Source organism: Dama dama, chromosome 25 (assembly GCF_033118175.1).
Source record: "Dama dama isolate Ldn47 chromosome 25, ASM3311817v1, whole genome shotgun sequence".
In the NCBI taxonomy this organism is placed as follows: domain Eukaryota; kingdom Metazoa; phylum Chordata; class Mammalia; order Artiodactyla; family Cervidae; genus Dama; species Dama dama.
The window spans coordinates 30,062,308-30,078,925 of record NC_083705.1 but is presented as its reverse complement, the minus strand read 5'-3'; the positions used below and the strand labels follow the sequence as shown (position 1 = coordinate 30,078,925).

The 16,618-nt window shown below is 42.2% G+C and overlaps 1 protein-coding gene across 1 annotated transcript; it reads right to left on the bottom strand.

The window, feature by feature from the left end:
* Positions 1-15,043: 15,043 nt before the first annotated feature.
* Positions 15,044-15,436, bottom strand: LOC133046577 (small ribosomal subunit protein uS8-like). The gene has a single exon (XM_061129453.1). It carries the CDS (start codon positions 15,434-15,436, stop codon positions 15,044-15,046), a length of 393 nt encoding a protein of 130 aa, XP_060985436.1.
* Between the last annotated feature and the right edge of the window lie 1,182 nt (positions 15,437-16,618).

The following is a 16,618-nucleotide window of genomic DNA, read 5'->3' as shown; positions in this document are numbered from 1 at the left end:
ACACATCAAACCCAATATTGTAAAGCAATCATCAATCAATTAAAAAGAAATAAATATAATTTTTTTAAAAATGCTTCATGCAACTCAGGTCAAACCAACAAGAGTACTGGGACTTTCCCTGGAACCATTAAGAATGAGATACACTTCTTCAACGACCAGCGATGTTAAAACAAGGCATTCAGGGATGTCTGTGGCCGCCACATGAGGCGAGCAACCTGAGATATGAGGCCTAGACCTGAGGATGAAGCTAACTGAGGAGAGCAGAGCCAAGAAAGTGAGATTCCATTCAGTACTGATTTCCTTTTAGATGGACTGCTATATTTTACCATGGCACTATCTTGATTGCTGTGATGCCTTAATAGGGTAAACATATCAAACTTAGTCAGTTATACATTTTAAATGTGTATAATTTTTATAGTATAGGAATTATAACTCAATAAAGCTGTTAAAGCCATATAAAAAAAAAAGAAAGTGAGATTCCAAAGATATTAATTAAACACATGGACCTAGCATCACACCAACTACCAATAAACCAATAAGCCGTTTAGTGGTGTGAGCCAACTCATTGCCTTCTTCCTGCTTAAGCCAGTTTCACTGAGTGACCACTCTTTCTCTTTTATTCTTTCTCTCTGTCTTTCGTCCTTATCTCCTTCCTTCCTTTGTTTCTTTTTCTTCTTTTGTCACTTGGAACTGAAAAAGTGAAGACTCCTAACTGGGTAGTCAAGGATGGCTTCCTGAGGGATGAAGGTGATTTGAGATCTGAAGGAGAAGTAGACGTGAATTAGACAAAGAGAAAAAGGAAGAATGTCCCAGTCAGAGGAAATACCAAGCTCTGGAGCCTTGAGTAAGGAAGGAGCCTATGATTGAAAGAGATGGAGACAAGGTCAGTGTGGGTGGAATACAGTGAACGTGATGAAATGAAAATGGACTAAAATGGAAAAGCAGTTTTCTGCACCCCATGTTAATGGTTTTTGATCTCTGGATTTATAGCCACAGGACACACCTCAGGGTTTTGAAGCATTGCAGGAGTAGTGTAGTGGTGATATCTGATTTACATATTTTTAAAAGTCACTTGGATGTTATCTGGAGACTAGATTGCAGGGTATCAAGAGCAGAGTGAAGGTAACATTTCATTTTTATGCTCTTCCCTCAAAGAGTAGATACAGTAAAGCAAATTAGAACACTAACGTTGTCGTCATTGAGTGAAGGAACAGCCTGGACTGGGGGAGTGGCAGTGGAAAATGTATAGGTTTATTTCAAGGGACTGATGAAATAGAATTCATATTTTATGGCAAGATGAGAAAAATTTAAAGATAAAAATTTTCTTTGCCTGTTTTGTCCTCTTCTCTTCTGTCAGTGTGTATTCTGCATCCTCATGAACCAGAGCTCCTTAGGAGATAACATTCCTCCTTAATCTCATCAAGGGTCACAATTCCTTAGGAGATAACCTTCCTTTTTAATCTTCTAAAGGGCCATGATGACCCGTGACCCACTACCCGCTTTGTACTATAGACCTGGGTTATATAAACTATCAAAAATACATCGTTTAATGTGCAGCCCTGTGTCTCAAAAACTTATACAACTGTGCTTTGACCTCTAACAGGCCTTAACAATTCTTGGAGGTTTCTGAGAGGCTGTTCCCAGATATAATCTTAGTTCAGTTCAGTCGCTCAGTCATGTCTGACTCTGCAACCTCGTGGACTGCAGCACGCCAGGCTTCCCTGTCCATCACCAACTCCTGGAGCTTGCTCAAACTCATGTCAATCAGATAGATGATGCCATCCAACCATCTCATCCTCTGTCGTCCCCTTCTCCTCCTGCCTTCAATCTTTCCAAGCATCAGGGTCTTTTCCAGTGAGTCAGTTCTTCACATCAGGTGGCCAAAGTATTGGAGTTTCAGCTTTAGCATCAGTCCTTCCAATGAACATTCAGCGCTGATTTTCTTTAGGATGGACTGGTTGGATCTTCTTGCAGTCCAAGGGACTCTCAAGAGTCTTCTCCAGCACCACAGTTCAAAAGCATCAATTCTTCAGCACTCAGCTTTCTTTTTAGTCCAGCTCTCACATCCATACATGACTACTGGAAAAACCGTAGCCTTGACTAGACGGACCTTTGTTGGCAAATTAATGTCTCTGCTTTTTAACATGCTGTCTAGGTTGGTTATAACTTTTCTTCCAAGGAGTAAGCGTCTTTTAATTTCATGGCTGCAGTCAGCATCTGCAGTGATTTTGGAGCCCCCCAAAATAAAGTCTGCCACTGTTTCCACTGTTTCTCCATCTTAACTTTAGCTCAAATAAAAATTTCCATTTCTTGGACTGATTAGCTTTTTCATCAACAGTACTATTTACAAAGTTGTGGATGTGGGAAAACCCACAAGGGATAGTATAATACTGGTGGTAGCCTGGAGGTGGGTCCCTTATGTATGGAGATTTGAGGGGAGGGAGCATTAAGTGGGAGCCAGAGGGGAGAGTCGTGTGAAGTTGGCCTCCCTTAGAAAAGCAATGACCTTTAGTGAGGAGCACAGTCAGCTCACCTGGAGGGAATCAAGGGGATCAGTGCCCTGACCCCAGCTCATCCTTTTGTCCTCTTTGGGGTAACCAGTGGCTGAAGCCCAGTGAAAAATAGGCACAGAGCCCATAGTTCAGGCCTCACAGGTCTGCCTCCTGGGCACTGTGCAGGGTGGAGAGAGCATTGAGAGGTGCAAGCACAGTATCCAGCACAGGCTTCAAGCCTTTAGCATGACCTGTGTTATGAGGTTCACTACAATCTTGTTACTGAAAGCTCAGCCTCTCTGTATACTGGTGTGGAACTAAACCCTAGAGACAGAATTTTAGGTGAAGTAGAAAAGGACAGTTTTATTGCTTTGCCAGGCAAAGGGAGACAGGGGGGCTTCTGCTTTGTAAAACTGTGTCTCATCTCCAAAGAACTTGATGAGGGTTTTTATAACAATGGGTCAAAAGTGGGGTCTCTGACAAGATCGGGGCTTGGACTCCTTTAATTTCATCTCAGGTGAAAGTGAAAGTCATTCAGTCCTGTCTGACTCTTTGTGACCTCATGGACCATACAGTCCATGGAGTTCTTCTAGGTCAGAATACTGGAGTGGATAGCCTTTCCCTTCCCCAGGGGATCTTCCCAACCCAGGGATCAAACCCAGGTCTCCCACATTGCAGGCAGACTCTTTACCAGCTGAGCCACAAGGGAAGCCCAAAGATGACCCATCATCTCAGGTGGTCGGTCTTCAAATCTTGATGTGCTCCTCTGGTCCCTCCAATCTTGCCTCAGGTGGTTTCTTGGCTGTCCTTCCCTGATTGACAGCTGTTCAAACCTGCCCTTTGGAACTCAAGGAAGGTCATGGAAGCTGAAGTCTTGCCTACAAGAAATGGGGGGCAGAAAGGTCTCCATGCCTGGGAGCCCCACAGGGCCCTGCTTGGTTTCAATCTGAATACCATCTATTTGTCTTGCCTCTTCTTGCCTGTCAAATGGGGATGACAAGGGATGTGTGCATGTATGTTAGTCGCTCAGTCATGCCCGACTCTTTGTGACCTCGTGGACTGTAGCCCGCCAGGTTCCTCTGTCCATGAGGTTCTTCAGGCAAGAATACTGGAGTGGGTTGCCGTTTCTTCCTCTGGGGGAATCTTCCTGATCCAGGCATTGAACCTGAGTCTCCTGCATCTCCAGTATTGGCAGGCAGATTCTTTACCACTGAGTCACCTGGGAAGCCAATAACAAGCGATAGCAGTGACCAATTCATGACTGCTAATCCTCCAAGCCTGGCAGGCTACAGTCCATGGGATCTCAAAGAGTCAGACACGACTGAATGGCTAACACACACACACACACAATCATATCATGCAAGAATTAAGCCAGTTAACCTATATAAAGCATTCAGCTTGTCATAGTTCTTGGCAACAATAAGCACTCCAATATATTATCAGCAAACTTTTCTGGACATACTCTCTCTCTGAATTTTTGTTTCTTCCAAAATACCCTAGGAAACAGATCTTTTTTCTTTTTGTTTTGTTATGTTTTGCTTTGATTGATATGACCACCATGCTGAAGCTCCAGTACTTTGGCCACCTGATGGAAAGAACTAACTCATTGGAAAAGACCCTGATGCTAGGAAATATTGAAAGCAAAAGGAGAAATGGGTGACAGAGGATTAGATGGTTAGATAGCATCACTGACTCAGTGGACATGAATTTGAGCAAACTCTGGGAGGTAGTGGAGGACAGAGGAGACTATTGCTTCAGTCCATTGGGTCGCAAAGAGTCAGACGTAACTTAACTACTAAACAACCACCACCGCCATCATTTAGCACAGCACCTAAAAGAATAGGTACTCAACAAATGTTTGTTCAGTGAATTAATGCTCACTGGGTATCTGTGCAGGCATTTAATCTGCATTATCTCAAAAATCCTATAAGGGAAATGCCATTTCCATTTTACAGATGAAGCTACTAATACTCGAGGTTCAGCAATGCTCAAACTTGCCCAAAGCAGACGGAATTCAAAGTCAGACCAGTCTAACTCCAACAGTCATGCCCTTTGCCCTATACCAGTGGCCTCTGCAAGGAGGGCTTTCTGCACAGAATGACACCCTGACCCTCACTCCCCTATGAATCTCAAAGGATGGGTCTCCGCTCCCCAGAAGCCAAGTGACCGTATGCTCCTTACCTGACATTAGACTTTTGGGACAGAGGGTCTCAGTCTGAATTTTCTTTGTGTCCCCACAGGTCACCCCATTTATTAGGTGCTAATTAATGCCGGTTGAATTAAATAATATAATAAAAGATAGGCCATCTTCTGCTATTGCTGATGCTGTTTCCTATGCACTTTGCTCATTCCTGGGGGCCTGGGGAGGTCAGCCTCCAACTCCCAATCTAGAAGGGCCAGGCCTAACATTCATCTGGGGCTTCTCTGGTGGCTCAGATGGAAAGAATCTGCGTGAAATATGAGAGGCCCAGGTTCAATTCCTGGATGAGGAAGATCCCCTGGAAAAAGGAGTGGCTACCCACTCTAATATTCTTGCCTGGAGAATTCCATGCACAGAGAAGCGAGGCAGGCTGCGGTCCATGGGGTCGCAGAGAGTCAGACATGACTGAGTGATTAACACTTTCACTAACATTCATTAAGCAATTTCATAGCCAGTCATCGCTCCAGGTGCTTTAGTGGTAACAACTCATTTATTCATCCTGACTAATATACAGAGTAAGACTTGTCCTTATCCTTATTTTAAGTTTCAGGAAACTAGTTCAAAAGAGTTGAGTGACCTTGTTCAAGGTCACACAGCTAGAGAGAGAACCAGGATTCTGTATCCAAGCAGACTGATCTAGAACCTGTACCCTTAAATGTTAATAATAAAGAGCTTTCGGTTTTCCTGTTGGCAACCTGACCTCTCCTGTGCTATCTCCTGTAGCTCCCCGGCATCTCCTTGCTGGCCTTCAGCACATCCCAGCTTACCATCACCCAAGGGGCCACCTTCACGTTATCTCTGCTCTTACTTACTGCTCACAGTCAAGAGCAAAACAGAGTAGAAGGATCTTGCCAGCATCTTTGTTGCCCACTTGCTTGACATAGATGAGTCTTCTTCCTTAGCTTTGTCAAGCACATTTAGAGATGAAGCTACTGAAAGGGAATTCACTTAATTTTTTTCCCCCAAAGATGTTTGGCCTGGATGCTCCTGGGAACAAACCAAAACCCCAAATTTCATGGCAAAGAGCTATCAATTGGAGAAAATTGAGGAGATAAACATAAAGCAAATGGCACAACTATTAGAATGCTCTGTAAATTTTGCTGGACACAATGTTAATTTTATTGAAATGATCACTGACACACCAAGTTATTTCATGGAACCAAAGTAGTAATAAACTCAATTTTAAATTTATGACATTAATTTATGTTCTTTTACAATTCAGTAATCACTACCTATTTTCCCACCCTACGTCTTCATCTTTCCTCCCTTTTACTCTTTTGCTGACTTTCTATTACAAAATAAGTATAATTAATGTGGATTTGACATGTCTGTTGTCTGAATGAACAGCAGTAAATTTACAAGATAATAGTAGCTAATTGACATGGAACCTTTTTTCAGCTGGGTTTCTCAGAAATATACTCTGTGGCAGAAGTTAGCATTGATTTCCATTAGGGAGTGCTCTCAGGATCAACACCTGAGGAAAGGAAAGTGGAAAGCAAGATTGGGAAATCCAGCAGATACGCAGGTCCAACAAGGGCATCAGTGGGCCCCGCAAAGTTATCCTGTAGCTTGATGGCCCTTCAGAGTCATCCAAAGCTGGGGAGAGAGAGTCTGTATGCTCCACATTTATTAGTCATTGGCTGCAAGGCAGCCCTGAAAGGACAGGTGATCTGAAGAGAGAGTTTTCTTGAAGTCCCAGCAATCATCAAAGAAGGCTGACAGCCCAAGGCTGACTCCTCCCAACACCCCTGGCATCTGGGGGAATAGGTCCTTCCTTTCTGAAAGGACTCTTACCTGGTGCATGGCAGTGTCCATTGCAGAAACAATGGAAGTCATTGTTTGATTTCCAAACTCCAAGGAAAGTCACACCACTGAATCTCCTAAGCCACAACACAGTTTGTCATTCAAGTCCAGCCAGCCATCATTTTTCAGGCCTGTTCTGAGACCATGGCAGAAGCAAAAATCTTAAGGCGAGGCTCATCCATAAAGCAAAGGGTAACATTTATGACTCAGTGTCAGGCAAGGCCACTCCCTAAAGAGCCACAGTATAGACAAGGCTACTTGCTCCTGAGAACAGACAGGGAAAAGATGGATTCTGAGTAGAATTCTGGGTTTCTTCAAAAGATGATAGGTTTCATATATATATCCTGTCACCTTTCGAAGAAGCCCAGAATTATATTTGCAGGGCAGAAATAGAGATGCAGATGTAGAGAAAGGACTTGTGGACACAGTGGGGGAAGGAGAGGGTGGGACAAATTGAGAGAGTAGCTTTGACGTATATACACCACCATGTATAAAGTAGATAGCTAGTGGGAAGCTGCTATACAGCATAGGGAGCCCAGCCTAGTGCCCTGTGACAACCTAGAGGGGTGGGATGGAAGAGGGGAGGTAGGCTCAAGAGGGAGGGAATATATATAGTTATATACATAACTATATATCATAACTACATTTATATATATATAGTTATGACTGATTCCTGTATAGCAGAAACCAACACAACATTGTAAAGCAATTATCCTCCAGTTAAATTAAAAAGATGATAGGTTTTTGTAGGCAGAAATGAGGGTGGGGAAGGGCATTCCAGGAGAAGGAACAGAGTAAGCACAGCCCAGGGCAGAATGTGAGGGTACATAAAAGGAATGACCGTTCTGGCTTTGTCATTGAAGAATATGATGTGAGTGAGTTCAGTTAACCAGAGGATAGCCTGAAGTGGAGACGAGGTTGGAAGTAGGACATAGGACTGATCACGGGGTTAGATACCTTTAATTGTGTAACAGGAATGAATCTCAGCCCATGAACTCACACCTGAAAGATATGTCACAATCCATTGATTTTCATGAATGAATTTAATTATTTCTTCAAGATCTCTCATGCTGGGCTGACAAGAAATGAACCTCAGTCACTCTTAGTTTCACCTAGGTATATTCAACAAAGAAAGCGCCAGCAAAGTCGAAGCTGCAGAGATGGAGTAGGGGCCTCTGGTCACTGACCCTGTCTCTGTGCACAGACCACAGTGGAGCTGGCCCTTGTTCCTGTCCAAGTAGCTTGTTCCAGTCCCGTGGCTTTGTGCAGTCCTGTCACACTTGGCATATGGGACTCAGTGGATGATTTTATCTTGGCCCACATAGTGGCATTGAGACATGTGAATTAACTGCAACATTAACAATCAGGAGATTTGTTTTGTAACATCCAGATTTATTAATTGTTTTAATTGAGAGATATGGTAATTTGAATTCCACATTCTCACATGACAATACCAGGCTGGAACTGAGTAGTGGCTTCATGCTTGAGAGCCTTTGTGCTGATTAGTGGAACTTTCCTGGCCCTACAGGTATTTGAGTTTGTAGTCCCTGCCCTACATGTCCCCTGTAATCATTTCTCTTGGAAATCTTACTGCCTCCTCTGGAGGATGCTGCCTGGGACCACCATGGGGCTCTCTGCTACTCAGACAAGCTCCAGAGACGTACCCTCTCTGCCCTGCAGTCTGTGACATCTCTCTGCACCCTGGATGAAGAACCATCTCCTCTCTCAACAGCTTTACCCAAACACTTTGCCCCACACACTCTTTCCTTTCTACTTCTGGAAAACTCTCAGTTCCTCATGGGATTGATTGAGATTTTGGAGATATACAGGATATCTGATGGGCTTGTGTTTTCTGACCTGTTGCAGAAACAAAGAACCTGCTATTCTGCTTGAATGAGGAAAGAACAAGTGGAAAATACGGGGAGAAATTTGAAACTAATATCTCAAAATATGAGCTGCCCATATTAGAGAGTTTGGGAATGTCCCTGGTAGTACAGTGATAAGAAGCTACCTGCCAATGCAAGGGACATGGGTTCAATCCCTGGTCCAGGAAGATTATACATGCCACAGAGCAACTAGGCCCTTGTACCCCAACTGCTGGGTCCATGCTCTGAAGGCCTGTGCTCGGCAACACGAGGAAAATGAAAGGAAAGTGAAGTCTCTCAGTCGTGTCCGACTCTTTGCGACCCCATGGACTGCAGCCTCCCAGGCTCCTCTGTCCATGGGATTTTCCAGGCAAGAATACTGGAGTGGGGTGCCATTTCCTTCTCCAGGGGGTCTTCCCAACTCAGGGATTGAACCCAGTTCTCCTGCATTGCAGGCGGACACTTTACCCTCTAAGCCACCAGGAAAGCCCTGCAACAAGAGAAGCCTCCACAATGAAAAGCCTACTCACCGCAACAGAGAGTAGCCCTCGCTGCAGCAACAAGAGAAAGCCCACACACAGCAATGAAGACCCAGTACAGCCAAAAACTTTGGCTTCTCTGGGTCTTAGTTGCAGCATGTGGCATCTGGTTCCCTGACCAGGGATCACACCTGGGCTCCCTGCATCGGGAGTGTGGAGTCTCAGCCACTGGACCACCAGTGAAGTCCCTTTTGGCAGCACTAAGTCACCGGAATCAAGGGCCAGGTGAATGTATGTTCCGTCAAGCCTGATCAGGATGTCAATTTCAGCCATGTCAATGTTGTGAGGATTTTTCAGAGAATGCTTGATCTAAGGCTTGTGGACCTTGGCGGCAATAGGAAGAATCAGCATGCTGTTGTCCATCTTCTTTGTGTATTATTCCTAGTATATTCCTTGACCCTTGCACTTCCTTTAGAGTCACAGTGTGTTATACTTCAAGAAGACAAGTAACTAGTGGGCCTTCTGCAGGCTGTGGCTGTCTTTCCACTTGCCTTCTTGGCCTTAAAATTCCTTGCTTTTGTTTTGGTATCATGATAGGCTGTGTTATCCTTTGTCTATGAGGTCATCTTTGTATAAAAGTCATAACTCATTTCAACTTCCATTTAAGATGACTTTCCATTTATGATGTCTTTGCTTTGTTTATAAGAAATGCCCAGTGAGAGAGACAGATGGTGACTGGGGAATAGCCACATATAACGGCAGAACTTTGCTGTGTTCACCACAATCTAGAATTGAGTCCTCAAGTTTAAAAACTCCATGTTTTTGTATATACCAAGAGAATGAACTTCTCATTGTCCAGGAAATGTACAAAAGCTAGAACCAGCATCCTAAATGTGCAACTGCCAAATGGAGAATGTGTTAATATTGCCTGGACAGAATACTCTGTATCTTGAAAATATACATGCATAAGTACATATATATATAACTGTTTGAACATGGTATTAGTAAAAGGGAAATTATATGGTTTTAATATGTACTGTGATCAAGCTGTAAAAAAAACAGATCTATGAAGGAAAGACACACATATGTATTAAAGACAGACACATCTATGTATGGAAGACAGGTACACCAGTCTGCATTATAGGGGGATCCTCTCAGTGGCTAGTATGCCCTTTTGGCTGCCCAGATATGGAGGCATGATACCCACTTTAGCCCCAAGAAGGCAGAATAATTCCCTCTCCAAAGATGTCTATATCTTAATCCCTGGAACCTTTAAGTCCTGCTGTGTTCTATGTAAAAGGGGAATTAAAGATAATAGATGAAATTAAGATTGCTAATCAGTTCAGTTCAGTTCAGTCGCTCAGTCATGTCTGAGTCTTTGTGACCGCATGGACTGCAGCACGCCAGGCCTCCCTGTCCATTACCAACTCCTGGAGTTTACTCAAACTCATGTTCCTTGAGTTGGTGATGCCATTCAACCATCTCATCCTCTGTCGTCCCCTTCTCCTCCTGCCTTCAATCTTTCCCAACATTGGGGTCTTTTCAAATGAGTTAGCTGTTCACATCAGATGGCCCAAGTATTGGAGTTTCAGCTTCAGCATCAGTCCTTCCAATGAATACTCAGGACTAGTGCTAGGCACTAGAACACAAGTTCCGTGAGGGCAGAGATCTCACCTCAGTGACTTGAACATAGTAGAAAGTGCTGGGAACATAGTAGAAAGTCAGTGCATGCTTGTAGAATTAATAAATGAATGAAGGAAACATACCTTTTAATAGTGTCTGTGCAGGTGTTGTGTTGGACACTTAACGCCTTTAGGATGGACTGCTTGGATCTCCTTGCTGTCCAAGGGACTCTCAAGAGTCTTCTCCAACACCACAGTTCAAAAACATTAATTCTTCGGCATTCAGCTTTCTTTGTAGTGCAACTATTACATCCATGCATCACTACTGGAAAAACCATAGCTTTGTTTGTATGGACCTTTGTTGGCAAAGTAATGTCTCTGCTTTTTAATATGCTGTCTAGGTTGATTAAAACTTTTCTTCCAAGGAGCAAGCGTCTTTTAATTTCATGGCTGCAGTCACCATCTGCAGTGATTTTGGAGCCCCAAAAAATAAAGTCTGTCACTATTTCCCCTGTTTCCCCATCTATCTGCCATGAAGTGATGAGACCAGATGCCATGATCTTAGTTTTCTGAATGTTGAGTTTTAAACCAACTTTTTCACTCTCCTCTTTCACTTTCATCAAGAGGCTCTTTAGTTCTTCTTCACTTTCTACCATAAGGGTGGTGTCATCTGCATATCTGATGTTCTTGATATTTCTCCCGGCAGTCTTGATTCCAGCTTGTGCTTCCTCAAGCCCAGCGTTTCTCATGATGTACTCTGCATATAAGTTAAATAATCAGGGTGACAATATACAGCCTTGACGTACTCCTTTTCCTGTTTGGAACCAATCTGTTGTTCCATGTCCAGTTCTAACTGTTGCTTCCTGTCCTGCATACAGAGTTCTCAAAAGGCAGGTCAGGTGGTCTGGTATTCCCATCTCTTTCAGAATTTTCCACAGTTGGCTGTGACCACACAGTCAAAGGCTTTGGCGTAGTCAATAAAGCAGAAGTAGATGTTTTTTTGGAACTCTCTTGCTTTTTCTATAATCCAGCGGATGTTGGCAATTTGATCTCTGGTTCCTCTGCCTTTTCTAAATCCAGCTTGAACATCTGGAAGTTCACGGTTCACATACTGTTGAAGCTTGGCTTGGAGAATCTTGAGCATTTCTTTACTAGAGTGTGAGATGAGTGCAATTGTGTAGTTTGAACATTCTTTGGCATTGCCCTTCTTTGGGACTGGAATGAAAACTGAAACTTTTCCAGTCCTGTGGCCACTGCTGAGTTTTCCACATTTGCTGGCATATTGAGTGCAACACTAGTCAGACTGCTTCATCAGCAGACCTTAAAAAGAGAGAGATTATTTCAGATTATCTTGGAGGGCCAATGTACTCACAGTGTCTTTAAACACGAAAGAGGCAGGTGAAAGTCTCAGTGTCAGAGTGACACAAGGTGGGAAAGACTGAATCAGCCATTGCTGGATTTGAAGATAAAGGAAGCAGTCACAAGTCAGGGACTGCAAGTAGCTTGTAGAAATTGGAAAAGGCAGGGAAATAGATTCTCCCATGGGGCCTCCAAAGGGAACACAGCCCTGGTAAGCATCTTGATTCTAGCCCATTCTAGACCAATTGGGATTTCTGACCTCCAAAATTTTAAGATAATATATATGAGTTGTTTTAAGCCACTAAGTTTATGAAGCAATAGGAAAAAACCAGTCTCTCTGAACTGTTTTTTTTTCTTAACTGATCTTTTATACAGGCTATGCAGACCATTCTGTATATGCTAAATATTTCTTTAGAAAAAAATAAAGCACAATTATGCCGCAGTAGTGTTAAGTGTCCAACACAACACCTGCACAGACACTATTAAAAGGTATGTTTCCTTCATTCATTTATTAATTCTACAAGCATGCACTGACTTTCTACTATGTTCCCAGCACTTTCCACTATGTTCAAGTCACTGAGGTGAGATCTCTGCCCTCACGGAACTTGTGTTCTAGTGCCTAGCACTATAATTATAATTTATAGCCCATTGCTAGCTGACATATTTTATTTGGCCGAGATAGGCTTTCTTCTTTTTTAACATTTTACTATAAGAATTTCAAACATACAGAAAAGGAGAAGGGAGACATAGTGAGTCACTGTTGGCCCATCACCTAGCTTCTATGGTTGTCAACAGTTTGCTCATCTTTGCACAGAATTTTTAAAATATTTAAATTGGTTAATGATAATTGTCAGGATATTTTAATGAAATTTCAGATTTAAAAAAACTAGAGCATTAGGCAACACTGGACCCACATTCCCATGCAGCAAAAATTATCTAAACCCAAGAAACCTCTGACATTAGCTTATCATCAGCTAATACATATGTGTGATTATCTTATTTCTCACTTCTAATTGTCTCTCCTTTACTGAAGTCTACTGACAGATACAATGTTGTTGTTGTTGCTGCTGGTTTTATTTGTGGTAAAATACACAGAACATGAATTTTGTCATCTTAGCTATTTTTAAGTAGACAGTTTAGTAGTGTTGAATACATTCACATTGTTGGGCAGCTAACCTCCAGAACTCTTTTCATCTTGCAGTTCTGAAACCCTGCACCCATTAAAAAACAAGTCCCTGTTATTACTCTCCTCAAGTCCTTGGCAACCACATTCTACTTTCTATCTCTATGAGTTTGACCGCTCAAGGTACCTCAAATAAATGCCATTATCCAATATTTACTTTTTGGTGACTGGCTTATTTCTCTTCGCATAGTTTCCATAAGATTCGTCACTGTGGCAGTATGTGTCAGAATTTCCTCCTTTTAAGGCTGAATAATGTTCCATTGTATGTGTATACCACATTTTGTTTATCCAGTCACCTGTTGATTGACACCTTGGTTGCCTTCATCTTTTGGCTCTTGTAAATAATGCTGCTATGAACATGGGTGTACAAATATCTTTTGAATGAGTGTGTGTGTGCACGTGTGTTCAGTTGCTAAGTCGTGTCCGACTCTTTGAGAATCCATGGACTTAGCCCACCAGGCTCATCTATCCATAGGATTTTCCAGGCAAGGGTACTGGAGTGGATTGGCATTTCCTCCTCTAGGGGATCTTCCTGACCCAGAGATTGAACCCATGTCTCATGTGTTTCCTGCATTCCAGGGGGATTCTTTATCCTCTCAGTCATCGGGGTGCCCCATCTTTTGAGTACCTGCTTTGAATTCTTTTGGGTATATACTTACTCAGAAGTGGAATTGCTGAAATCATATGGTAATTCTATTTTGAATTTTTTGATGAGCTATTATATTGTTTTCCACAATGACTGCACTTTACATTCCTGCCAGCAGTTCACAAGAATTCCAATTTCTCCATATCCTTGCCAGCATTCCTTATTTTCTGCTTCTTAAATAGTAGCCATTCTAATGGGTGTGAAAAGCTATCTCAGTGTGGTTTCGATTTACAGTTTTGTAACAATCAGTAATATTGAGTGTTTTCTCATGTACTTATTGGGTTTTTCTAGGCATTCTTAGAAATATCTAGTCAAGTTCTTTAAGTGAGTGTGAAAATTGCTCAGTCGTGTTCGACTTTTTGCAACCCCATGGACTATACAATCCATGGAATTCTCCAGGCTAGTATACTGGAGTGGTTAGCCTTTCCCTTCTCCAGGGTATCTTCCCAACCCAGGATCGAACCCAGGTCTCCCGCATTGCAGGCAGATTCTTTACGAGCTGAGTCACAAGGGAAGCCCAAGTTCTTTAACCATTTTTTAACTGGATTATTTGTGTTTTTAAATTACCATTGAGTTGCACATTTTTTGTTTGTTTGTTTGACCATGACTCATGGCTTATGGGATCTTAGTTTCCCAGCCAGGGATTGAAACTGGGCCCTCAGCAGTGAGGCCACAGAGTCTTTTTTTTTTTCCTCCCACATTATCTATATGGTGAAATTTTAACTTTTGAACACAAAATGCTATTTTAAGAAAAAAAAGTTTCTCTTTACTTTTTTAAATGTGGCTTCCATAAGTTTTGAATACACATATGGCTCTTGTTACATGTATACTGGATAGCACTGCTCTTGCTATTTCTGCCCAATTCCAGAATACACTTGGTGGTAGGTTTACAGTACTGGTTTTTTAAAAAGAATGATATTTTATAAGCACATACTGCTGGCGTGTCCCTGATATGCCATCCAAATTTACTTTGAGTCTTAGTGAGCTGTAGGGCTCTAATTATCTGCTTCCTTATGAGTGCTTACATAGTCAACTATAACTGTTATCATATTTTTAGGGCATGAAACATGTATTCTATCAAGCTACAAACAGGAAAGGCACCACTCATTCAAGGGTTAATTTAAGACTCCAGAAGAGGCAGCTTCACCATCTGAACCCCAAACCAGAGTCAACCATCCAGGACCAGACACACCTTCCTCTGGTGAACCACAAGGGTGATGGTGAAAGTTATGCCAAGTCAAAACTTTCTTGTACTTCAAGGAAACAGCATTCACTAATTAACACAAAGGCTGTATACTCCTGAAGACACTCTTGCTACTCTGCTGTACAAAGTTCAAATGACTTGAGGAAACACCAGAGTCCTCTGAGGCATTTTATTTGTACTTATTACATCCCTAGAGAAAGAACCCAAGGATTTTCCCTCCTGTATGTTTTCGTCTTGCTTCTTCATGGTCCGTGATGCCAGCTGAGGTTGTTAGTACAGTGAAATCAAACTGACGGGATGGGAGCAGGTTATTCTGCCATTTTACTAGATCTTTGAGGTGCACATCAAATCTGGGGCTGATCACTCCACACTTATTTAGCCTGCCTTTGAGGTTCACAACAATCTTCCCAGCCCTGTGATCATCAATGATTTCAAATTCGCCAATGTAACCATGCTTCATCATCACTGTTAGAAACCTGATGATGACTTTGGAGCACAACCTGATAAGGACCTGGCATTTGCCTCTCTTTTTGGCATTGTTGATACTCTTGAGAACATCCACCAGGACATTCATGCACGCCATTCTGGCGGCACAGAAAGATAGCGAAAAGAAACGGGCCACAGAGTCTTGACCACTGGTCTGTCAGGGAATTCTCAGATTTTTTTTTTAATATATTCTAGATATTAGCCTCTTATAGAATCTATGATTTGCAAATATCTCAATCTGTAGGTTTCTATTCTTTAATGGCTTTTAAGAATATGAGGCACTTCGTTGCAGCATGTGGAATCTTTAGCTGAGGCATGCAAGCTCTTAGCTGCCCTGTGTGGGATCTAGTTTCCTGACAAGGGATGAAATCTGGGCTCCCTGTATTGGGAGCAAGAAGTCTTAGCCACTGGACCACCAAGGAAGTCCCCAGTAGGTTGCTAATTTTTTTTATTTCATCTTGATTTATATTTATATTAACTGTCTGAGTCTTTATATTCTCTTTGGGTCTTTGAATTTTTGACCCCTAGCTGATATTTTCTGGGTCACAACATTTAACATGTCTTCCTGAAACACAAGACTCTTTGACTGGATTTGGATATTTTCTAAATTCTTCAGTTAATATTAAAGACAATTTCTTTGTTCTATCATTTGTACAAGTGGTTGAACTCATCCATTACATTCTTGAATCTACCTAATTTCATTTCTCATTAACTTTAATTTGGAAAGTACCTTGCTATAATCCCCATGCATATGATATTTTAGCTTCATTGATCTTACTCTACCAGTTTTTTTAATTTTGTTCTAGTTTTTAACCACAGTACTTTCATTTTAATTTTTCTCCCCAAAGGAGAGAGAGATAATTTTCATACTGCAATTTCAATGATACCTGATACCTGCTCAGTTAAATTTATTTTTATATATTCTTAAATTATTGGAGAAGGAAATGGCAACCCACTCCAGTATTCTTGCCCGGGGAATCCTGTGGACGGAGGAGCCTGGTGGGCTGCCATCTATGGGGTCTCACAGCGTCAGACATGACTGAAGGGACTTAGCAGCAGCAGCAGCGTTCTTAAATTATAAGCCGCTGATTCTTCTGGAAGCAAAGGTACACACACAATGGGAAGCTGAGGCCACGAACTAACAGGACTCTGATGTACTTTCATGCTGTCGTTTCTTCTTTGAAAAAATGATCTGTGGTGTCTGTCCTATAGAAAGAACAGACAAATGCAACTCACATAGCTCCTGGCCCAAAAGATACAGATTTAAAGCACAATTTGA